General features: G+C 39.4%; 1 protein-coding gene across 3 annotated transcripts in view; it reads right to left on the bottom strand.

Annotated features, from left to right (window-relative positions):
• Positions 1-26,910, bottom strand: part of PRKG1 (protein kinase cGMP-dependent 1) — an 891,251-nt gene that overhangs the window by 201,039 nt on the left and 663,302 nt on the right. For all 3 annotated transcript variants that reach the window (XM_048859225.2, XM_048859224.2, XM_048859227.2), the window contains one exon: positions 1,432-1,509. In XM_048859225.2, the coding sequence (XP_048715182.1) occupies positions 1,432-1,509 (78 nt within the window). The remainder of the gene's footprint in view (positions 1-1,431; positions 1,510-26,910) is intronic.

A 26,910-nucleotide genomic window follows, 5' to 3' on the forward strand; every position in this document is an offset into this window, starting at 1 on the left:
TGCCAATGATTGACTTATTCACATGGAAAATACACACAGCTTTTTTTCCCTCTAGTGAACATTTGACTTCAGCTGTTTGATAAATATGGGTTACAGAGACAGAGAGAATGTGAGCAAGACAGAGTACTAGCTTCAGTACTTGTGAGCTGGCAATGTCACACGCTCTCTCAGAAGACCTCCCTGTATGTGTGGCAGTCATGTCAGAACTAACTAAACTACTCTCTCTTTTCTTCCCCAATATCTGGGCTTTTTTGTTGCCTTTCATAATAAATTGCCTGTATTAACCTGTGACTTTGTGCAAATATAAGAACGGTAAAAAGAAGGTTGGGATTGACCCAACCAGTTTATCTGTCCTCTTTTGTTTAGTTTTATCTGTGTTTCAGTATGTATTCTCTGCAGCGGGAAATTGCAGTGCCTTCCCTTGAACATCTGCATCCTGCTGTGGTAAGGAGCAATGTGTTTGCCAAGCTTAACACCAAATAAAATGGAATTTGCAACTGTCAAAAAAGGATTGTCTAAAGCTACCAAGATTGTGAAAGAAAACTAAGAGGTTTAAAGCATTTCCCCCCTTGTAACTTGCTGAGTAGAGGCTAAGGCATCAAAGAAGGCACCAAATTTTAGAAATTTCAATAGAAATATGGTACAATATATTTTATTTTAGTTCAGAAAGACAGCTTAGCAGTTCTGTGGGTCCCCATGATTTAAATCTTAACAAAAAAATAAGTAAAAAGAAAAGGAGTACTTGTGGCACCTTAGAGACTAACCAATTTGCTCAAATAAATTGGTTAGTCTCTAAGGTGCCACAAGTACTCCTTTTCTTTTTGCGAATACAGACTAACACGGCTGTTCCTCTGAAAAAAATAAGTGTTCAGTCAGTGTTTATTTGTTCTATCCATCTATGGTATATACATATAGGTGCTACAGCAATACAGATAATAAATAATTATTATTATATTTAGAGTAAGGGATTAAAATATGTATTTCTGGATCACATCTAGCCCAACTTTGCACTGACTAAATGAAACTCAATAGTAGTTGTTATGTCTCATTCCTAGAAGGCATATATCCATGTTACAAGACCTACCAACATAACTGGCACCCATGTTGGCAGTCTTAGATGATGTCTATACTAGAAATGCTGTAAATAAAGTCTTGATATTGCTAGTCATGCAACCAAGGTGGCTTAACAACTTTTTTCATGAACCAAAAAGTGTTCATTGTGAGTACGTGTAAAACAGTGTGTGAGATCTGCCTTTGGGGTGTGTGTGGATTTTTTTCTCCCCAACTGACACTGTGCCAAGAAGTTTAATTAAATGTGAAATGTTCTAACATTTGTGGCCCTGCAAGAAAAGGATTGATTGACACTGCATTCCCAGAGTTACACCATCATTGTACGTGACATTTGCTTTGAAAGGGGTGACAACAACTTACCTTTCCTTTGCTGATTATAAAGAAAGTGTCCCCTCGAGCCCCTTGCCTGATAATGTACTCTCCATTTTCATAATGCGTCTGTGGAAAAATTAACAAGAACAAAAGGAATCAGGCTGTCACTCAGTTTGTAGTCCAGCAGTTTCACAAGATAACTCTTAGGGAGGCAGTAAGCCTGAATGAGTTTTATCCAAGCCTGTCATCTGTCACGAGTTAAGAATTACCCTATGTCAAGAAATATAACAGTGAAAAATAAATCATTTTGTCTTGTCCATTTTTCTTATTATTTTGTTAGTGCCAGCTTTTGTCTGGATGCCTTATCCTCAGTCCTCAATCCATGTATCCTAATGGAACAAGACATAGGAATTTTTCTGAAGAGCATCCAGTACAAACCAAAACTATGGTAATAAACTGCTTGTAACAGTGGTCCTTTTCCAAATATTTTCATTTATGTTTGTGATGTTCATCTTATTTTATACTCTTGTTATCAGTGGCTTTATTTAGGAGTTATTTTTACTTAAAATAAGTTTTATTATTAGTCTTGATTTGTTCCCCTGGTTTATATTAAAATTAACTGATAATATTCTGTCCTATCCAGTCAGAGTGAGTGTCGAAAAATGGGCTAGATGAAATTCCTTGTATTACACCAATCAATGTAATTTTGGTGAATTTAGACAAAAAAAATAAAATGTTCCAAGCTAAGTCCTTAAATCCATATTTAGGCTTCTAAATAACTGGTATGATTTTCAAAGGTGTTGGGTGTCAGCAGATCAATAACAGGCAAATGCAGAGGTAAGTCAACTTAAAGCATCCCACCTAAAATTTTGACCTAGATTTCCCACAGGTTAAATAAATGGTGGTGGCCTTATCAGGCTTTTGTGGTGAATGAGCCTAGGACTTTTCAGCTTGGAAAAGAGGAGACTAAGGGGGGATATGATAGAGGTATATAAAATCATGAAAAGAAAAGGAGTACTTGTGGCACCTTAGAGACTAACCAATTTATTTGAGCATAAGCTTTCGTGAGCTACAGCTCCGATGAAGTGAGCTGTAGCTCACAAAAGCTTATGCTCAAATAAATTGGTTGGTCTCTAAGGTGCCACAAGTACTCCTTTTCTTTTTGCGAATACAGACTAACACGGCTGCTACTCTGAAACCTGTCATAAAATCATGACAGGTGTGAAGAAAGTGAATAAGGAAAAGTTATTTACTTGTTCCCATAACATAAGAACTAGGGGCCACCAAATGAAAGTAATGGGCAGCAGGTTTAAAACAAATAAAAGGAAGTTCTTCTTCACACAGAGCCCGTCAACCTGTGGAATTCCTTGCCTGAGGAGGTTGTGAAGGCTAGGACTATAACAGGGTTTAAAAGAGAACTAGATAAATTCATGGAGGTTAAGTCCATTAATGGTTATTAGCCAGGATGGGTAAGGAATGGTGTCCCTAGCCTCTGTTTGTCAGAGGGTGGAGATGGATGGCAGGGGAGAGATCACTTGATCATTACCTGTTAGGTTCATGCCCTCTGGGGCACCTGGCATTGGCCACTGTCGGCAGACTGGATACTGGGCTGGATGGACCTTTGGTCTGACCCAGTGTGGCCATTCTTATGTTCTTAATGCAGTACTGATTACTGTATTCAGACCTCTTGTGCTCCCCCAGATAGCAATATGAACCTTTGAAACACTAAGTTCTAGTGAACGTGTTATTTGAAGACTGCAGCAAGGCCCAGCAAAGACTGACAAATCTGCTGTGTTCTCAAAGTAGTATATCAGCAGAAGTATAGGTGGAAAAGACCTTGACTCAAAATGAAGGAATTTATTTGAACGAATCTGAACCTTCAAAATGGGCTGAGGTTTGGAACTATCCTTATTTTTTCCAAATCAGTTTGTTGATCTATCATTTTCACTCTCAGTCTTTTTGGTCTCCCTTGAACTCAGGTAACAACACTCTACAATGAAAAGATATTTTAGGACTCATGTAAAATACTGAATATAGCTAAAAAAAAATCTTTGTTGTAGAAGCACTTGATTTAGGAGCAAATAAATATAAAGTAAAATAGCTCTGTGGTAGGAGAGGCAAGTATTCATGTCTAATTAAACAATAATTCAATTGACAAAGATATTTTATTCCTAAAAAGCAATTAGTTTGAGTCTACAGAGGTTTGTACAATGTTTGCATTGATTGATCATGACAAAAATGTTAGTGAAAACTGAAAATGTTAGCATCAGAAGGTAACTCCAGTTTCTGAATATCCGTTACAATCTAAAGAAAAAATATAATCAAAGAGACATTAATTTATGGTGAGTCACCAATGCTGAATAATTCTCATGACTCTTCAGGAAGGGAAACTCCATGGAAATATTACTCTGGCTGCTGTGCAGAAGGCCCTGGCTTCTGGTGAGTCTCTCATGAGCCTCTGGATTTGGGAGCAGAACTCCCTTCTTGCCCCCCATGTGGCAAAGTTGGAAGAGCCACAATGTTCAAGTGGAATCCCTGAAACTCTGCAAGAACAAACTTAGGAGCTTCCGGTCCCTGACACAGCTTGATGATAGGGATTTTGAGTTCATAAAGTTTTGCGTGAACAACCTGAAACCCTTGAAGGGGCCAATTTTATAAAGTGCTGAGCACTATTCTCTGAAAATCTAACCCTTTCATGGTGCCTCAAGAGAGGCACCCAAAAATTGAGGAATATCACTAGTCACTGAAAATGCTGGGCAGAAAGTTTCCAGAACTTCTGGACGGGAAGTTAATCTTCACAATGCAACTGGTGCACTGGATCCCTGTTAAAATCTGTGGACAGAAAGACAAACAAAAGTACCAAGAGAGATGTGATATTTCCTCAGCCTTTGAAAGGTGGTGGTGAAAGGTGACTGGGATGAATAATCACAGGACATCTAAACATGTAAGCAGATTGATTTTTTCTAAAAGAGACTTTTACCTGCCTCAAAGAAATATCTCTCTGCTGAGCAATGCTTAGGTGACATTCTCATACCACAGAGGGTACTAAACAATTGCATTTAATCCTAATGTTTCCTATTTATTGTGATCTTCCTATCTGCCTCCAATCCTTCAGCTGTCTATTGATCATATACCTTCAAACTCCTATCCCCCCTTGCTCCCTCTCTTATCCCCTCATTGTCAACAAATCTCACTGTTTCTATGCTCTCTGTCATTTGTCCAATATTTTCTTGCCATTCTGAGTGCATCATAGTTCATTTTAGAAGTCTGACAAACATCTTAAACTCAATATGACAAAAGCTAAACTTAAACTTTCCTCCCAAGCTCTTTTGTTTCACTCCTTTTTAATAAACAAAATAAATAACATAACAACAGCAACAACCTCTGAAAAATGTTTTCATCCATAGATTTCAAAATGCTCTAGAAAAGAGGTCAATATCATTATCCCCATTTTACAGATGGGGAAACTGAAGCACAAGGCAGTGACGTGAATTGTCCAGGGTCACCCAGCAGGCCAGTGGCAGAGCTGGACATAGATCCCAGAACTTCTGAGTCCTAATCCTGTGCTCTATTCACCAGGACACACTGCCTCTGCATCAACCTCCCCATTATCAAGACTCACAAGCTAGTTGTCATATTTGACTCCTCCCTATTAATTACCCCCCACATTCAGGCTTTCTCCAAATCCTGTCTCTTCAGGCTCTCTAAAATCTCCCTTACTCTCCCTCTCATCTGCTGAAACATAACTGTCTCTTGCCCTCTTTACTATATCATCTTTTTTTTTGCAACCTTCGAAGCACTTCAGTCTCTAGGGCATCCAAAACACTGTAGCTCTCTTTGCATCCTGATCATTGACTCCTCACTGAATTCCATCATTCACTGGCCTCCTATATCTTTCCAAATCAGTTTCAGTCTTGTTGTTTACCACCTTAGGCTTCTACATAGCATTCATGCTGCTTAATCTCATCCTTTGTTTCTATCTCTCCAGACATATGCTCTCCCTATAATTTCTTTAGTCTTCTCCTCTCACGCTTGACTCCATGTCTTTTTCACACTACACTACCCAAGAATCCGCTAACTCTTTCTCAGAATTTCCCACTTCCTATCATTAATCAACTCTGCTCAATCTCATGCTTCATCTTTTTAATTTTACTGTTTCCATTTATTTCGACTATATGCTCCTTGGTGCAAGAATCTGTGCAAAGTGCCATGCTCCCCATAATGCTATATAAAAGAATAGAATAACAATCTTCCTCGCCTTTCTTGTTTGTCAGGCAAGTTAAAGATGGTAATATTTGCTCAACATGTATATGGGAGTATTATTCAACATGACTTGAATTAACCAACAAAACACTTTTTATAGCTGGTTCATATGTGAAAAACCAACCCACAGACAGTATAGAAACAATATTCTGAATGAAAGAGTATGAAAATAAAGTTCTGAAAGTTTTAATGGTAACAGATGTAGAAGCAATGAAGTCTGAATTAAAAAAACTGAAATAAAAAAGAGGAAGGCGAACAAGCAGGTTTAATGAGGTTGTTATGTCCTAGTCACGAGCTAAGCAGATAAGAGACATAGCCAACTTACATTTCTGCTGGGATTGTTATTTGTCTACACTTGCACTAAAGGACCTAATTTTTAACGGGTCTTCTCTAGTAAAAATTTTAGAGAGTCTATTTGGAAAGGGGGCCTTTAAAAATAAACAAACATTCAGCATTTATAGAATTCTTTCTTATCTTCAAAGCCCATTACACACATTAAGTAAAAATCCCAAAACACCAGTATGAGGTATGTAAATAAGTATTAATATCCACATTTTTATGGTTGGAAAATTGAAGCATAATGGTTATCTGACTTGTCCAAGACCACAAATAGAGTCATCACCAGTCAGGATTAGAATTCCGAAGTGTTCGACTTCCAGACCCTGCCTTACTCCAGAAAAGAGTACTCTGCACTTTCACAAGAAAATTGGATCACACAGTAGCAGTATATCCATGATTGTATTTTTCAGAGGGCGCCACCCAGGGTGAAGAGAGCTAATTCACCCTCTTGTGTATATTTTTATGAAACCTGAGTGTTACTTAGGTGATTAAGGTATATCTCCTAGGAGGGAGAAGACTCCAAGACACACATTGATCAGAAAATGAATTTTAAAATGTTATTCAAGCAGGACTTAGGAAGTAAATACATAAAAACTGTTTTTTAACAACATGGGCCAATTTCTGCAAATAACCTTTATTCCTGAAGTAGTCCCAGTGACAAATGGAACTGCCTGTGAGATTAAGCATTATTTGTTTGACTAAAGGTTTGGAGGATCAAGTCCAGGATTTAGGTATTTTCCCACATTATCTCTGTGAGGCCAAACTAGAGAGAGCATATGCATTCACGCAACACTTCTCCCACGCAATGTGTGAACACTCAGTCTCTACCTCCAGTCTACTATGTGCCTGTCGCTTCCTAACTCTAGGGAATCCAGTGCCACGGAGTGCTCTACAGAGAGTCTAGGAGAAAGAGGCCATAGTGCTCTGGAGGCAGATGATGTCCCTTCTTTCCACACAGAGAAAGTTAATTGGATTACACCGTATACTTGACGCACTACTTCCGGGAGCTAGATAGGAGGGAGTCAGCGCTGGAGTCCAGTTTAGCCAAGGAGCAGGAGAAATTAGAAATGTAGTCTGTTAAGGTTGGTTCTCTGGAGAACAGTACAGCAGCCAAGGCCCAAATAGCTGGGGAGATGAGCCACCGAAGTTAGCTACAAGCTTCCCCTTCCCTATCTGGGCAGCCTAGACAACCATGTGGTGGCTGAGGCCCATGGAGGCAAGTCATCTGAAGAAAACAGCAAAAAGTTGAAATTAGTCATTGCTGAAATAATAATTGACTAATTTTACATACCAAGAACCACGAATGTGTGTTTTTGTAAGCATGGGACAATAGGGATGAAGGTTATCTCATGGAAATAGAATAAATTAGCACTGCTACATAACTTAGTGTGTTTTGCCACAGAAATTGGTCTGACAGTTCAGTGTAATACCAGGGGCTGGCAGTACACGGATGGCAGAATTTAGCCCAACATAGAAGAAGTTAAAGCAGAAGTGTGATTATCCCAGAGGACACTAGAAGGGTTCTAGTAAAGTAACTGTGGCTCTTAAAGATGTTGTGCACATGTAGACCCTGCTTTTTGAGCTCCTGCATCCCATGCACAGGAAATCAGAGTCTTTTAATCAACGGTGTCCACTGAGGCCATTACATACCCCCATACTAGCAGTCCCGAGGGTATAAAAGGTAGAGCGACCTCAACTGCCAGTAAGTTCCTTCAACAACCAGAATCCTTGTCTGAAGCCTCTGAAATAAGTGAAGTTTTGAAGAAGGAACAGGAGCTTCTTCCCTTAAGACAGGGGTTCTCAAACTGGGGGTCGGGACCCCTCAGGGGGTCACGAGGTTATTACATGGGGGGGGTCGCGAGCTGTCAGCCTCCACCGCAAACAACGCTTTGCCTCCAGCATTTGTAATGGTGTTAAATATATAAAAACGTGTTTTTAATTTATAAGGGGGGGAGGCGCACTCAGAGGCTTGCTATGTGAAAGGGGTCACCAGTACAAAAGTTTGAGAATCACTGCCTTAGGAGAACTTCAGAGTCAGATGCTCCTCTCGCAGGCTTTTCCATCAGGAACAGTTTTAAACATGTCTTGCTGGCTTTCTGTGTGTGTTTTGAAAAATATTTACAAACTGTACACATGGGGTGGGGTGGGGGATATGACCCTCCCCTAGGCAAAAAAATACACCCCACGTGTCCATCATTCAAGGGGATAGCCATGTCACACAATGCACAAGTTTTAAAACCTGGACATTTTGATTCACTCCCTATGGTTGATTGCCCCAGTACTGGGGCAGCTAGCTAACAGAAGCCTAACACTACCTTTATTTATTTGTGTTTGGGTGCGTTCGCGTGGCATGCATGTGCAGCAAAAGGCTAGAACAAAAATATAAGAAATAAAAGAAAGTAAGTACAGTAACTACACTAACAACTATATAATGAGAGTCTACAGTAGCTAAGAGGACACTGACACTGTCCAGTCTCACTGTCCCGGGTGGTAAAAAGGAACTGAATGGTGACAGTTAGGGTTACTCTGCCCTTTATGCCATTGGAAGGGGTAGCATGAGTCATGCAAAATGCAAACTTAATCCTAATGGACACTGCTAGCTAAAAGGTTCTGATCTCCTGAGCATGGGATGCATGCATACCAAGAATGAGATGCATGTGTACAAATATGTAAAGAAGAAGACACAGAAACATTAGACAATATGTTTCTTCCTAATAAAGTGACCAATAAGTTTTTTCATTGTTTGATTTTTTTTTTAGTTTCCCTTTACGTTCAATGAAAAAGGTTATGCAAAAAACCCAGTTTTTGAAGCTATGCCCTGAAGAGACGGCCTTTAACTGGTGAATAGCTGTTCCTGAAGACTGGAGCTCAAGGGTCCAAGTTATATAAAGAAACAGCTGAACTGGACAGTCGAGTTTCTTGTTCCTGTTCTGAAAACTGACACGGACTTGTAACCAAGTGGGCAAGCCCAGTTGTGGGATTTGAAAGACTCAAATCTACTAGAGCCCTAGGTTGGAGTTGCGGTGAATTCTGGCAAGCTTTTAGCATGTGTATAAGTTATTTCATTTTTTAATAAATGTTTTCTCTGTAATGCTTTTATCTTAAGAATGAATGCAATTTACTTTGTGAAGGCTGGCGGGTAACTGGTGTATATTGTTACAGTCCCTGGAGAGAGGTTAATCACAGGTGCTGGACCCCTGTCAGACCGGCTGAGGAAACCAAAGTGAGGTGCAGAGGGACTGAAAGCCTAAACTCTTGTTCTGGAGGGTGAGAGACATGGATCTCTGCCCAAGAGAATTGACAGGTGGCAGCCAGGAATCTTAAAAGGGTGTCCCAGAGGAAAACTGGGGGGCGGGGGAGCAGGGCTTGAGGGAGAGGGTCAAAGGTGCAGTTGACCCTGAAGCTGTGATACTTGTAAGCACATAACTAATATTTTTCATAGTCACAAGAGGGAGAGAGAGAGAGAGAGAAGCTATGAACACTCAGCTTTGACTTTCAAGGTCCCCAAGTCTCAAAGCTAAAAGTGATTGAGTAAATTAGAGAATGACATTTACAAAAAGAAGCAGGTCAGAAAGAAAAAAATACATTAATAACGTTTCTCAATGATTGAACATTTTTTAGAAAAGTTCCACATTCAAAGCATATTTTTATGGGACAAATGAACAAAAATATTCATCTGAATATAATAAATATTATGAATATATTAGAAAAACCTCAGATTCCCATTCATCAGGGACCCTTTCCAAAGCCCACTGAAGTCAATGGAAAGATTTCAGTTGACTTTAGCAGGCTTTGAATCAAGCCTCTTAGGAGGTACTGTAAAATGAGAATGTTAATCCAATCCAATTATTAGCTGTTTTAAAGTCTCTTGACCAGTTTCTCAACTGTAGTAAGTCAGCATAGCTCCATCAATTTACACCATCTGAGAATCGGATGCTCTATCTTCGTCTCTCTTTTCCTTTCAAATTCCATATCAGATAAATTAGTTAGTACTTTAATTCTTACTATTTGTCTCAGTTAACTATTATCCACATAAACCTCATGGCCCTGATCCTGCAAACACTAATAGATAACTATAGCTACTGCTTTATATAAGTATTTTCAAGATCAGTGTCCAAGAGTTCACTTTCATCATTTTTTATCAATATATGGAAACTCTTGGAAACATTTTACATTGGAATGAGCACAAGACATTTCTGCTTAAATCTTAATGGGTGATGACACAAGAGCTTCATTTTAAGTAAATGAACATTTCTGCAAATGGCTTGTTAGAAATAATTGGCTTGTTAAAAATAACTACACAGCATGCTAGAAAACATTCCCAAAGACCAGTGAGGTCTATCTAATGTCACATGTATTTTCATAGATTCATAGATACTAAGGTCAGAAGGGACCATTATGATCATCTAGTCCGACCTGCACAACACAGGCCACAGAATCTCACCCACCACTCCTGCGAAAAACCTCTCACCTATGTCTGAGCTATTGAAGTCTCAAATCGTGATTTAAAGACTTCAAGGAGCAGAGAATCCTCCAGCAAGTGACCCGTGCCCCATGCTACAGAGGAAGGCGAAAAACCTCCAGGGCCTCTTCCAATCTGCCCTGGAGGAAAATTCCTTCCCGACCCCAAATATGGCAATCAGCTAAACCCTGAGCATATGGGCAAGATTCATCAGCCAGATACTACAGAAAATTCTTTCCTGGGTGACTCAGATCCCACCCCATCTAACATCCCATCACAAGCCAATAGGCCTATTTACCATGAATATTTAATGATCAATTAATTGCCAAAATCATGTTATCCCATCATACCATCTCCTCCATAAACTTATCAAGTTCAAGCCAGATAGATCTTTTGCCCCCACTGCTTCCCTTGGAAGGCTATTCCAAAACTTCACTCCTCTGATGGTTAGAAACCTTTGTCTAATTTCAAGTCTAAACTTCCCAATGACCAGTTTATATCCATTTGTTCTTGTGTCCACATTGGTACTGAGCTTAAATAATTCCTCTTGCTCTCTGGTATTTATCCCTCTGATATATTTATAGAGAGCAATCATATCTCCCCTCAACCTTCTTTTAGTTAGGCTAAACAAGCCAAGCTCCTTGAGTCTCCTTTCATAACAAGTTTTCCATTCCTCAGATCATCCTAGTAGCCCTTCTCTGTACCTGTTCCAGTTTGAATACATCCTTCTTAAACATGGGAGACCAGAACTGCACACAGTATTCCAGACGAGGTCTCACCAGTGCCTTGTATAATGGTACTAAAACCTCCTTATCTCTACTGGAAATACATTGCCTGATGCATCCCAAGACCGCATTAGCATTTTTCATGGCCATATCACATTGGTGGCTCATAGTCATCCTATGATGAACCAATACTCCAAGGTCCTTCTCCTCCTCCGTTACTTCTAATTGATGCGTCCCCAGCTTATAACTAAAATTCTTGTTATTAATCCCTAAATGCATAACCTTACACTTCTCACTATTAAATTTCATCCTATTACTATTACTCCAGTTTACAAGGTCATCCAGATCCTCCTGTATGATATCCCGGTCCTTCTTTACATTGGCAATACCTCCCAGCTTTGTATCATCTGCAAACTTTATTAGCACACTCCCACTTTTTATGCCGAGGTCAGTAATAAAAAGATTAAATAAGATTGGTCCCAAAACTGATCCCTGAGAAATTCCACTGGTAACCTGCCTCCAGCCTGACAGTTCGTCTTTCAGTAGGACCCGCTGTAGTCTCCCTGTTAACCAATTCCTTATCCACCTTTCAATTTTCATATTGATCCCCATCTTTTCCAATTTAACTAATAATTCCCCATGTGGCACGGTATCAAACGCCTTACTGAAATCTAGGTAAATTAGATCCACTGCGTTTCCTTTATCTAAAAAATCTGTTACTTTCTCAAAGAAGGAGATCAGGTTGGTTTGGCACGATCTATCTTTTGTAAAACCATGTTGTATTTTGTCCCATTTACCATTGACTTCATTGACTTCAATGTCCTTAACTACTTTCTCCTTCAAAAAAGATGTTAATCTAATGATATTTAGCAGTAACACTTTACTTGCACAATTTTAAAAGCGGGTTTCAGAGTAACAGCCGTGTTAGTCTGTATTCGCAAAAAGAAAAGGAGTACTTGTAGCACCTTAGAGACTAACCAATTTATTTGAGCATGAGCTTTCGTGAGCTACAGCTCACTTCATCAGATGTATACCGTGGAAACTGCAGCAGACTTTATATACACACAGAGATCATGAAACAATAAAAGCGTCTTTTACTTTTTAAGAAAAAGACAATGGATAAGAAAATACTTACAGAAAATGACAGTTCTATATCTCATAAAGTTGGTTTGTGCAGCTGCACTACATTTCTTAATGCTTTTAACAATGTATCTGTCCCTGCAAAACTGAGGGCTAGGTTGTATCATGCAGCCATATGTTGGTGGTTGTGATGAGTCATATTGTACCAAAGGGAACACTGGGAGGCAATCTACAAAATGTCTCCCAAAGCTCCTGGATGGAAAGAGCTTGCCTCAGTTTGTCTGTGCAGCCAACCACCTCTCCTGGCTGAAACATAAGGTGTGTGAATCAGGAGAGGGGTGTCTTGAATCCCTAGAGACCATTCCACTGACCCACAATGACCAGAATTATGGTGCTGTCCAGCTATGCCTGCTTCCACCTCCAACATGTTTCCTATATTGGTATGACAGGCAAGAACAGGTGTCATAGAGCTAGAGGAACCCCCAGCCAGCTAATTAATCCAGTTTTCTAACATCTTTTGCACTGCTGGAGTAGCACAAACAGGATGAAGTGGTGTTCAGGATCTGGCCCTAAAACTGAAAAACACTGCCGCACATAAATGCTATTTTGAGTGTTGCTATAAAGAAGTTACTTGTACTAATAAAAAGAAAAGGAGTACTTGTGGCACCTTAGAGATTAACAAATTTATTTGAGCATAAGCTTTCGTGAGCTACAGCTCACTTCATCGGATGCATCCGATGAAGTGAGCTGTAGCTCACGAAAGCTTATGCTCAAATAAATTGGTTAGTCTCTAAGGTGCCACAAGTACTCCTTTTCTTTTTGCGAATACAGACTAACACGGCTGCTACTCTGAAACTCTTACTAATGGGGCTAACCAAATCACTGCTTTAAAATTAATCCTCTCAGAAATTAAAACTACTTTTCTTTTTATATAAACTAACACATATATATGACCGGATTTTTAACAAGGCTCCATCCTGGATTCCAATTTCATAGACACAATTTGGCATCTGTAATAAAGTGCAGACATATAATTATGTATCCGCACAATCTTTTGAACCTGCAGCTGCACCCATTAAGAAGGCTAATTATTTGTCTGTCTGAATAAATGGGTATAGTCATTTAGTGGTTTGAGCATTGGCCTGCTAAACCCAGGGTTGTGAGTTCAATCCTTGAGGAGGCCATTTAGGGATCTGGGGCAAAAATTGGGGATTGGTCCTGCTTTGAGCAGGGGGTTGGACTAGATGACCTCTTGAGGTCCCTTCCAACCCTGATATTCTATGATAATGGTCAGCGTCAGCAGCTGGTACAATTAACTGAATCTGTAATTCTATACCTACAACTAATTCTGGGGATAAAATTATGGAGTAGTAAATTAGTAAAATAACTAATAATTAGTAAATTAGTAAAATAACTATGGAGGCTCATCACAAAATGTAGCCCATTAGTCAGGAGTACATAATTCAGAAGATGTATCAAACTACTGATTTGAACACCCTGATTTTAGGAGAGAAGGATGGTTTCAAAATCTGAACTAGGATCCAGATCTGAATTTTGTGGTCTTGATTCATTCTTTACTTCTCAAATTTTTCATTAATATAATCGCTCTAAGTGTTCAGCATTCAGGGTGAAATCCTAGATGCATTGAAGACAGTGGAAAATGTCACTGATTTCAACAGACCCAGGATTTCAACCTTAGTTTTGTGCAGCTCACATGCACATATCTACTTCTCTAAACTTTACCACCAAGTTCTGAGAAATAGCTTAGGGCTAGTCTGCACCAGAATCGCTACAGCAACGCAGCTGTACTGACGTGCTATGGAAACGGGAAAGAACTCTCCTGTCAGCATAATTACTCCACCTCCCTGAGTGGCAGTAACTTTGTTGGCGGGAGAAGCTTCTCACCGACATACCACTTCCACACTGGCACTTAAGTCGGTGTAACTTATGTCACTCGGGGGATGGCTTTTCCACATCCCAGTGACTTAAGTTGTATTGAAATAAGTGCTAGTGTAGAATCATAGAATCATAGAATATAAGGGTTGGAAGGGACCCCAGAAGGTCATCTAGTCCAACCCCCTGCTCGAAGCAGGACCAATTCCCAATAAATGGACTTGCCCTTAGTCTTTTCTCTTTTTCCTGAGCCAGCATATCTATTATAAGCTGTTCTATTTACAATAAATAGTTGTGAAAGTTACAGTATTTTCAAATATCTGTTTGCCTATAGTGATATAAAATACAATAAATGGACTTGCACACCAAAATGCTTCCTTATTTAACTGAGTTCTGAGCTAGTAGATATCAGAGGCCAAGAGTTACAGCATAGTGCCAGGTACTTATGAGCACTGCCAAAGAAAACTGTTTTGGAGGGGTCCTGGATACTCATCCCAATGATTATGTTTGTGTTCTGAGGGAGGTTAGGTTTGATTAACTATTCAAGCCATTGGATGGCTTGTCCTTAGAAAACCTCAATAATTGGTAACCCTGATTTAGATTAACCATATCTAAAATAATTTTCATTTTTTCCAAAGAACAGCATAAGGACATGAGAGGTCAGAACACTTGTAAACTCAAAACAATACGAGCAAAACCAGTCCAATGTTAATGCAGTGTTAACATTGCAGAATTAAAGTAACAATGTTAGAAAATGCAAAAGGTAAGTTCACAATAGCAACTCTACTGCAACTCCATTGCATATCCTACCCTATCCTATACACTACAGATTTTCTTACATAAAAATCAATATATTAAGCTAAATATTTTACAGGAATAAACAGGAAAAGAAAATACTGTGTCTGAGGAATATAACCAAAGGCTTGTCTATATGGTGGGGTAATGTGCTCCACCAGCTTACGACTACTAAAGCGCACTAACGTCTTGTCTATTAATTGGTCGATCTAGATCCTGCTAGTACATTTTAACATAGTACTGTTTCAAACAGCACTATATTAAAGTGCACCAGCAAGTTCTACAGGGATGAATTAATCAGTAACATATTAATACCACTGTAGAATGCATTACCAAACCCATGTAGATAAAACCCAAGTTAATCTTGCTATTGGAAACAATGTTTTTCTTGTCTTTTTGTGGTTTTTAACTGAACAGTCTTAATATTGCATAAGAACCATTTTAATCCTTTTTGTATTTAATTTTACAGGGAAAAAAAGAAAATTGCTTATACTTAATGTCATTTAAATGGATGCTTTCAATTTCAGACTTTACAGTGGCTGCTTGACTGGAAATATCCTTCTGCAATCATTTTGCTAACAGGACCATTGCAGACTGGTTACTGTGATGGCTCTGTCTGCACAACAGAAAAATATAGCAAGTTAAGCTGAGAGTTTGCAAAATAATGCAGAATACAGCAGAAGTCCAGAGACACCTTAAACGTACAAGATAAATACTTTTTTTCTCTTCATCTGCAACTAGCTATCTCCTACGGCTATTTTTTGGATTTTCCTGTGTTTATTTTAATGACACAATTACAATAATCCTCATGCAAATTGTCCCAGAAAAAGCCCCTGTACCTCCTACTTTAGACAAAGTGAATGTGCAGTGACTTCACAAAGGGAAAGGTGGGAGGAGATTGGGCTTTTTCAAACTCTGCTAAAATCTTGATATGTTCAAGGAGTAGGCTCAGAAGTGATTTTTCAGTTGCTTTTAATTGTTTTCTCCATATCTCAAATAAATGCATTTCTTATATATAAAATTATGTGTACCCAGTTTCAAACATCAGCCATTTTTAATGCTAAAAAAGTTCACACGGGGGGGGGGGGGGGGGGGGCTAAGTGTATATTTTACTCTTCCGAACACTCCAAAATCTGAAAGGATACATTAAAATAAAATGAAATAAAATAAAATAGTAAATGAATGCATCTTTGTTCAAAGACAAAGCATAGTACTATCAACACAAAAGGTTCACAACTTGGCAGGCATAAGTATATGAAAAGGGGAATTATAGTTGTGACTTCAAAACATTTTCCATTATAAGTGGCCAGATCAATATTAAGCCTTTGCAACCTAGAAGAACCATCAGCATAATTTACACGTAGGTCATTACAAAATGATCCTTGGACCCAGCCTGTCTGTCCTAAGGTTTTCTATAGTGCCCATCACTGTAATGTTTAAGTACGTCTCTCCACAAAAGACCCAGTTTACTTTAGGATGTTGCACACATTTACAAAAGAAATATTTTATACTCATTGGTCTGGATCTTGTGAGATACAGACTAGCTCCTCTGAGATGCTCAACCCACTCCACAGGGGTGTATGGTGCTGCATTCCTCATAGGAACAGCTTCGCATTTCACAGAATGGAGTCCATTTTTTGTGCTAAAAATTTACTGTAGTATATTTTGAAAAAGTAATGAAATTTTAGTATGAGACTCCACTAAAGCACTCTGGGTGAAATGCATCCGTGTGCAGAGTGCCAGCATATAGCCTATGATGCAAGGGTGAATTCCATCCTCGGTGATTAAATCTTTTCTAAGAAGTAGTTGGATTTTTGCGAGAATTATCAATTTGCAGACTGACACAGTCAGAAATGGTAAGGTTCTCCTGTGTCATCTAGAGTATTAGTAGCAAACTGCACCAAAGTTTGACAATAACTATTTTATTGAGCCCTATATTAGCTTTTTGTTATCTCTGAACCAAAGCTGCAAGTCCTTAGACAGGGAAAACTCCAAACAAAACCTAATGAGGTGAAATAAAATGGGTTATAAAAAGTTGTATACAATACTTTGGCTTATGATGTCTAGGCACATCCAAGATTCTCAGTGAGTATGCATTACAGCACCCATGAGGGAAGGTAAAAGTTGGCACAATTTATTTCCTACATTAAAAGAGAAATAAAATGTGACCTCACACTGAACTTCCTTTAACCTTACTCTTTTTTTTTCTTGCAGGGGGAGGAGGGGGCTGCAAAAGTAAGGTGGTGGCTGGGACTGGGCACAGTGATCAACACACTTTTATTAAGATCAGAGTATGAGGTCCAGATTTCTACTCTTGATAAATATTATAGCAGCTACTCACTGTGACTCCATGTTTCCAAAAGGGTTTTCATTATAATCCCCCTTTGCACACATTCATACCTTACACTTAATGGGATTTTTTCTGAGTAAGGACAGCAGTATGAGGCCAGGTGAAGGACAATCCCATTTCCCTCTCATTAGGAAGACTTTAAGCCTGCTTTTTTTCTAGCTCTGAACACCCACTCTAGAGTGTATGGGAGGTGCAGGGAGCAGCCTTTTGTCCATTATGATTATCTGAGCCTATCTTGTCATTCAGCAGCCTCAATCAAAGTTTCTGTTGCAGTGCACTGTATCAAAAACTGAGAAGCTTTTAGTACTATGTCAATGCTCAGTCAAGCCTAAAACAGAAGCCTTCACTCCTTAGACCGTCTGCATGGTTAAACTTAAAAAATACCTTGTTTTTCTCCAGCTGGATTCTTCTTACTTTTGCATTTATATTCAGAACATTTAAAAAAGATGAAAAATAGGCTTTATGTTTAAAATTCAGTGTAGGACATGTCAGCTGCATAGTGGTTGGGCCAAAACATGTTGAAAGGTCAAATAAGGGGAACAAAACTACAAGGCTAGTTTTGAAGTTATTGGCTTCACATACTGCAGCCAACTGCTCTGCTAATAAGCCACAGGTTTGCACCACATGCACAGGTGATGGTAATGTGGTTGTGATGACAGTTCTGAATATATAATCCATTTATACCAAGATATGTTGTTGTTTTTTTTGTATGTTTAAATGTGTTATGTTACTGGCGGTTTAAGAAATATTTAAAAGCACACTGACAGGGCTCCAAATGTAAGCAATTTTCAAAATATTTGGTTTCTGTTATGTATATCTCATCTTAAATGATTTATTAACTCTTCGAAATGACAACTGCAGTACTGATAAAGCATCGAACTTTCTTTTCTTGAAGACTCCTCAAAAACAAGCTCAGATTACTGAGTGTCCTCACAGTTATATTCTTGAGGGATCACATTGCAAACATTCACTGTCAGCTTTGACTGTGTTTCACTTTTGTGAGCCAAAAGGGTAGCGAAATATACCGCAATCTTGCACTCAAGCATTGGAAGGGCAAAATTATTATAATATTTCATTGCTCTGCTAGCTCACCCTACAAACCAAATTGCAGTTGGGGGAGGAGGGTATTTTTGGCCTTACAGACTCGAGTGTCCCTTCGAACATCAACTAAGTTTACCCCTCCCCTCCACACAAAAAAAGAGAAGAATAGAAAAGTTAAACATAGGCAGGGGATAGATGGTATTTGGACAAATGTGGGCTCAAACATAGTCTTTAAAATACCACATAAGGGGGCAATACAAAGCCTATGGCTGCAGAGAGAACTGTGAGTGGGAAAACTCTCCTTAACACACAGGAGGAGCATGCCGGCTATTATATTTCTTGAGGGGTTGGGAGGGGTAGTGCAGCATACAACCTCCTCATACCTGAGCAGCTTAATTGGCCATTCTGCAGGGGTTACGGCTCCTCAGCCTACTCCCTCAGTTGTGCCCCAAGGGATTTAGGTAGATGGCAATCCCTGCATTCTCAGGAGTACAGTGACTGCCTTAAAACTATACAGGAGACAAAGTGGGTGGCTTCTTGAACCCCCTGCCCCATGCACCCAAGTAGCAGGCTGGCACAGTCTGGCCCATGATAAGACTGGTCACTATGATTTGTATGAGGCATAAATATTAGACTCAATCCTGCCACTTCAAGCTCTCATTAACTTCAGTGGGAATTCCAGTGCATGGAACAGCAGCAACTTAGGGCCACAATCTCTCTCCCTCTCACAGTTGGCACTTATTATTCTCCAATAACTTTACTGTTCTCTTAAAGGATTATAAATCCACTGATCTGCCTTAAAAATAAGATTGGTAGCTCCACTAAGGAGAGCCTATGTGCACATTAAGATCAAAAATTATTTTATATTAAATTTTAAGAGTACTCATTTTTGTGAAGCTTCTGAAGTAAACATTTTATTTTCATAGTGCTTATTTACTGTGGCTTTCTCATGCCCTAGAGTAAAACAATGGAGCTAAAAATAATACACATATTCAACATTCCCACATCAAATCACATTAAAATCTCAGCATTCACCACCTCTAGTACCTTTAGTAACTGGGTGTCTTCCTTGATTCAGGCCCCAATTCTGCACACATTTACATTAGTACGATATCTCTTGAATATCAGTAGTTCCACTGTATTTAATAGGACTATCATAAGCTAGCATAAGAGCTTTAGAAGATATTGTAGTAATGCAAATCACTGCAGGGTGGGAAATATTGAGTTTTTACTCATCGTCGCTGCAGTTGTTTTAGCATCTTTCTGAAGTGTGAGTCTGTAGTTTAGGAAAAGCTTATGTGATTCACTGAATAAAATAGTAAATGAGCACTGCAAAAATCACTAACTGTAGTTCAAACAGTAAGTGGTAAAACGTTACTCTAGCAAATAACTATTTTATCGGAACAAAAGGTGTTGAATGCTCACATCCTTTCACTTGAGAAATAGCATGCTTCTCAAAATTTGATATCAGTTTCTCCAATTAGACTAACAAATAGAATGGCATAACTTCTTAATCTTTTTCTTTTCTATAGGTTTTAACGTGCAGCCCAAGAAACATCGGATCTGAAAGGTATGTCCAAATATTACTAATTTAAAATGAATTCTGTGCAAAATAAGTCCACTAGATTCCAAACAAATAAAGCCACAAAAATCCCATCACCTCTAACATTTAAAATCTAATAAATGTTCCCAATTTTATGTTCTCAGATTAAACACTCCTTTAATTGCATATTTACATCTTTTGGGGGTTGGCATGGTAGTTCTATAATTCAAGATTCTAACATGGCAAGAAGACCCCGTTGGGTGCTTGGCAGCGAGGAGAGTATGCTACGCAGTGCTTGTTGGTGCCCTTTATGAGTGGTGGAGCTGAGGTTGGTGTGACCCTAAGAGCACCCGAATGTCAGATGGCACACTGCAGTCATGATATTACCCAAAAGGTGGCATGCAATAATATCATTGGAACACTAAAAATTCACTGATCATTAATATTCTTCTGTGGCATATGTATGGTTCACTCACAAAGAACTTTACAGATGTGCTGGAAATATGTGACTAAAATGTGTTTAAACCAGGCATGTCAGGGGGGTTGATAAACAGGTTTTCACCACACAAAGGAAAGAGGCCAACACTTCAAATAAGGTATGGCCAAATTCAGTGGGATATTCTTTTGTATCAGAGATTGCAAGAAGACATCATTTAACTGTAAAAATCACCAGCTGGGGAAGAACCAGCATGGAGTCTACACCAGACAGCATGGCCACTATACCCAGCAGAGCAAAGGATCTTTATCTGGGGAAACGCTTCAGAAGAATACATGTCAAAGGTTTTCTGGACTATAAAGAGAGGAGACCAAACCCCAAGTTATCCATCTCTTGAGGAAACAAAGAACCCAGCACTTTGATTCTGTAAGGATGGCTCCTGGCTAGGACAGCCAGACATGCTTTAGAAGTTGCTGTAAGTAGGGAAACCATCTTGAACAACAACTATAGCTGATTAAGTGTTAGTCTCAGAAGCAAGTTTTACTTTTGTTTCTTTGTAACCATGTTTATCTTTATTCTTTCTACTTGGTACCACTTAAACCTAAACCCTTTTGTTAATAAACTTGTTTTACTTTTACCATAAATCATCTCAGTGCTTTGTCTGAAGTGGAGGGTTTGTCAATCCCAGTTAAGTTAATAAACTGCTGTATGTGGTCTCTTTAAAGGAGCAGTGAATTTGATAAGTTTTGAGAGTGCTACAGATAGAGGGGCTGAGGAACTCAGGCAGAAAGACATCTCTGAGGAACTCAGGAATTGGGGTTAACTGATTGTTACCTGCTAGGCAAAGTTTGGACAGGCAAAGTCCTGAAGTGTTTGCTGGTAAGGCAGACAGGCTGGTGTGTCAAGGAGCTAATACATAGCTTAGCAACAGCAAAGCTCTCATTTGCTGAGGCTGAGAGAGGTAATAGCATGGCCCACGGTTCTAGGAGCTCCAGCTGGTTGTCACAATGGCAATTTGATATTTCCCTTTGTCCTCTCCCTTCTTGACTATTATTTCTGATGTCTGTCCTCTTCCTCTCCCCACAACAGTTGTTTCTGATCTCTCAAATAAAAAACAACCAATTCTTCCCCCTTCCCCGATCAATAAAAACTGTTCCTGAACAGCTCCTCTGCAGCAATTCCTACCACTGCTCCCCAGCTCCTGAAAGAGAACAAGTAGCCCTCCTCTGTTCCACTTCCTGTCTCCTCCCTACCCCCTTTGATGCCCCCATGCTTCACTTTGCCCTTGCCAGATCACAGGCTCCCCTGTTCCTTCTTTCACACTCCATCCTCTTGGGTCACAGGGACCTGTTCCCTGTCCACTGGTCACAAGTCCCTACTGAGTGCCTCCTTGAAATATGAGCAGGCTGGGTGATTCCTCACTCCCTCTGATCCAGCTTGGCATGGCACGGGCCTAGGATCCTGGCATGGGTCGTTGGTACTGCTCCAGAGGTGGGGATAGAGTTCCGCACTGAATCTGCTCAGACTTTTGGGGAAAACCTTACTTGGTTCCAAATAGGACTAAGAAGGGAGTCTCGGAGCATGTCCTGATCTCAGCCAGGCTTTCAGTGGAGGGAAGAGCATTCTTAGCAGCTTGCAGACCCCCATGCTTATCACTCCCTGACTGCAATCAATGGGGTTGCTGAACTGAAGAGATTGTAGTGTCAGCATTTCACTCCCTGGATTGTATTCTATGGTGCTGAATTGAAGGAGACTAGAATCTGCCAGACCCTTCCACTTCCCACCCATCCCCTGATGCTCCCTCTATTGTGATGAAGGAGAGAAGGGACTAAAGAAAGGCATGAAGTTCACGCTCAAATGAATCTGGCTTTCGCACATTCAATTCTTGTTGCAAACTACAGGCAAGTTTTGCATCTGATAGATTGCATGCATTTTCCTGGGTTCCTGGTTCACTGGAAACAGAACTGAGGCTAGCAGTGATATTAGAAAATGTGACTGGCCTCATCTGATCTATTCCAATTAATCTGAGCTGAACTCAAAATACAGCATGAATAACAACTTTGAAAAGACTGTAGATGTTTAAGAAGGGTAAAAAAAAACCCCTTAAAACTAAAAGAGCTGTTGGACAGTAATGGATACACGCAATGTTCCAATGTCCTGCTGCCTCACAAATATAGGTCAGATTTTCACCAAGGCTGATTTCAAGTCTAAAGCTTTGCATGGTTCTAGTGTAATTATTATAATACATTTGCGGTAATCTAGGTGCTTCTTAATTGTCACTGATAAGACCATTTGGAATGTCATGGTGCCAGTAGGAACAGAACTCAAGTCTTCCCCTTCAAACACAGATGCCCCATCACTTGAGCAAAAAGAGAACATGTGTAAGTCTGTTAGTATCAGGGCCTATTAAGCACATCTGCGCAGTTCTGAGTCCATCTATCTAGAAGTCATTGGTATACAAACAAAAACAATGAGGAGTCCAGTCTCACCTTAAAGACTAACAGACTTATTTGGGCATAAGCTTTTGTGAGTAAAAACCCCACTTCTTCAGATGCATGGAGTGGGTTTTTTACCCACGAAAGCTTATGCCCAAATAAATCTGTTAGGCTTTAAGGTGCCACCGGACTCCTCGTTGGTTTTGTGGATACAGACTAACATGGCTACCCCTCTGATATTTGGTATACAAACAGAGCAGTAAAAACATTACACTATCTTTGTGTCTATGTACCGTGGAGATATAGGAGTATTTTTCACAGTATGTTGTGTAAAACCTAATAGCAATAGGTTTTGGGGAGAAATAGGCATATATTATTGAACAAGCACACTAAGCCAAATAATATTGAGCAAAAGAATGATTGCATTAAGTGTGTGTACACTTCAATCACACGGTCTTCTCACTATCCTTAAAAACACCAAAGCTGTCTTTTGTTGCTTTTTCCTCATATTTCTTTCTAGATTCAATTGGGGTCTATTCATCACTCATAAAATGCAATTTTATGAGGTATGTAAACTCCAGGAGACCATGTAAGATAACCTATTTGGTGAAGGTTGGTTCAGAATCCATGGGGAAAAAGGTCAGAGGTGTGTCATGGGAAAAATATGTAAAAGGACTTTCCACTCCTGATTCTAAACTCACCTTCTCATCCCCCATCCCATCCCATCCCATCGCCACTCAGGAAGTGGAAGTTATTACAACCCTGGTGAGGGAAAAGAGGGGTCTCTTGCCCCTCATGCCTCTTTCAAATAAATTACGTGTAGCTGGGATTTTTCCCCTATCCTCTGACCTGCATGAGATCATTGGTGGGTCTCCTTCAATTAAGAGAGACCTCCCTTCCCCCCACCCCCAGACTATTTTGTCTCCTTTTTCTGTTATCTCTTTGGTTGACATTTCTGATCCCACAGTCAATTTTTCAGGCAGGAGACATGTCTTCAGATTACATGGCCTCTAAGATTGTCTCCCAGAAGACTTTCAGACAGGCAGTGAAAAGTCTGGCCCGTATCAAGGCACTGAGGCTCAGAGCAATAATGAGCATGTTTAGGGACATCCCAAAGCCATAGGGTTGGTTGAACTATAGACTGTCTTGGGCAAATGAGGATTTGTGCATAAATGCTACCTCCAAGAGGAAAGACCCTCAGAATACCAAATAAACTGTGGAACATCAGCAGACTTTGCAGATATAGTGTTTTGGGCTGGATGGGCCCATTAAGACTTATCTTTATCTATGCAGTTGAATTTACAGATACTTTCATATCTTAATGCAGCTTGTATCCTTGCAGGAGGAGAAGGAGGAAAGAAAATATTTATTTAAAAAATAGTGTATCTCCAATAAAGAGGTTCCATACCCAAATAAACACAAAGCATTGCAAACAATGCTTTTAACTTTAGTAACAGCCATACTATAGCTATAAGTAGAATGAAAGACTATTTTAGAATGCAGTTTCTCTAAACTGTGAATAGCCTTAGTGACAGCTACTGCTACTCACTGGTGCTGAGGTATATATATTCTTTACTTCCAACTGGGATTTTGATCAACTCTTCAACATTTATTACAACTACCACAGGGGCTGGTCTTTATCATACTCCATCCCTGGTGTCCAGATTGCTACCATGGTTTTATGATTAGTGCTGAGAGTTGAAACCAGTGGGTCACAGGCTACAGAGAAATGACAGAGGAGCCGGAACATCTTTTGTACAGAAAATGTATACACATCTACAGAAGGGTAATGATTGAGGCTAAGAAATATTACTTATCAGCCATAAGCATAGGAAGCAGATGTCTAACTGAGCAAATAAGTAGTGAGCACGAAGTTTAGAGAAGGGGAGGAGAAGACGAGGAAGAACCAAAGACACAATAGTAGATGGTGGAAGATTAGAGGTAGGGTAGAAGACAGCAACATGGGTGCAGAGAGAAGAAAATAATTGGATGGAAAGATGTTCAAATCAGTACGAGTGAGAAGTGGAAGCAAGAAAGGTGGGAAGCAGCAGGAACAGGAGAGAAGCTCAACACCTCCACCACACATTCATTTGAGGATGGCTAAAGAGAGACCACAATAAGAATCAGCTGCAGTACAGTCACAGGGAGAGATCCAAGTTTCTGTGAATGCAAGGAAACAGAGGGAAACAGATATAGAGAGGTCATGGATGGAATGATGTTTTCTGAGATGCAACAGCCATTCCAGAGGGAGCAGAGAGTAGGAAAGAGAACGATGATGGTCTGAGGTTTGAAGGGAAGTATCTAAAGACAGAGGTGATGATGAAGATGGAGATAGGTGTAGGAAGAGAAAGACTGGAGATAAAGGGAGGGCATGGGTCAGGACAGATGGCCATAAAGACAAGGGATGAGCCACGGGGAGAGAGTATAGAGATTGTAAAGCCTATGGGAGCTGTAGATGGAATGGGCAAAAGGAAAAGGGAGGTGGAGATAGGGTAGGAGAAAGTGGAGGGTTATGAGGGAGAAGGAGACGATGACACCGCAGAAGGGTATGATATAAAGAAAGGGTGAGGTTATGGCTAGCATGGCTAGTGACAGCAATTTAATTGGGGAATACGGTAATAGTGGAATTAGGAAATCAAGTAATCAATTAATTGGGATGGAATAATTAAATGATTGACGTTAGCAGACAGTAAGTGTTTGGGGTATAGATAGGTGGAGAGTCATCTGAGTGATTAAACTAATTAAGTGTAGAATACACAAGCAGCATACTATAATTAATCAGTTAACCTGATTTTAAAAATAGCTGAGGATTAAACCAATAAGCAATCAATTAAGCAGGTGAAAATTTATTAAATGAGACAGTTGGCACTGAGTGAATAAATTGCTTTGGCTGATACTTGCGATCACTGTTGGAACAATGAGAAGTCAAGAAAGGCAATGAAGCTTCCACTTGGGATTCAGAACAGTTACCAAAAGAAGAAAGTGGTTAACTTTATGCATGTGAGTAGTCACAATGGTTTATATTCTTATAATTAAGTATGTGCATAAACCTTTGTAGGATTGAGACCTATTCCTGTACATCCACTGTCCCATATCCTCATCTTAACCAATCAGTTTACCCATTTTAGTCTATTTCCAAATATTCATACACATGACTCAGGACTACGATTGATTAAATTGCTTCTTTTTTATACTTATTTTTCCTATATGAGCTCCTTGCTTTGTTAAAGTGCTCTACAGTTATACTTAACTGTTGAGAAAGGAAATTTTGTATTACATTGTTTATACTGTCCAAAAATATTCCTAGTCTACATTACAGTATATGGAGTCTAGTTTCCATTTTGATTTGTGATAGAACATCTTTGTTTTGAAGACCTACAATCTGAACCCAGACGGCTCATATTTTGCTAGTACCACAGCACTGTAAAATATCCATAGTAGATTTTACACACCTTTTAAGAAATGTTTATCTTGCTTTATTTTTAACTGAAATACAGTAAAAATGCAAGGCTTTTTTTTCTGTAAAAAAACAGGACTTTTCTTCAAGTGGTGCTTTCCTTCCCTGTTTCCTTAATTTCTCTCATTTGTGTTTCCTTTTATAATAGAAGAATGAGAATGGTGAAGCACTAATTTTCCATCCAGAAATCCATAAATCAGTTCCACAAGAATTAAATTGGCAGTTTCTTGCAAAGATGAAATTTGTAGTAAACCATGTAAATCAACATATTTTATTGCACATATTTTCCTTAATTTGTAACAAATTTCTTATGCTTATTCAGACAAACTAGCTGCATTGCCATGAGGAACAAACCTAATTTTCCAGTTTATTACAGTGAATAAAAAAACATCTTAATTGGAGATATTCAGAAACTTTTTCAATGACCTGCCAAGAAACATTTTCTTCTAAAGGTAGGAATCAAGGAATGTACTCCCCTCTCCATATGCAAATAAAACTCCCTAAAATGTCAATGGGAGTTGACCCTACAAATTGGCAGCTGCAGAGATACTGGAAGGTTTATCCATTCTGAATCAGGTTTTACCTCAACCACTTAATCCTCCCTACCTAAACAATAAGCAAATCAGTTTGTTTTAGTTTTGCAATCCCTTTAGTTTTTCTAGATGTAAAAACTGTTAGGACTTAATACCTGAAGAATAGGAAATCAGT

The sequence above is a fragment of the Caretta caretta genome, chromosome 7, assembly GCF_965140235.1.
Source record: "Caretta caretta isolate rCarCar2 chromosome 7, rCarCar1.hap1, whole genome shotgun sequence".
NCBI classification, from domain to species: domain Eukaryota; kingdom Metazoa; phylum Chordata; order Testudines; family Cheloniidae; genus Caretta; species Caretta caretta.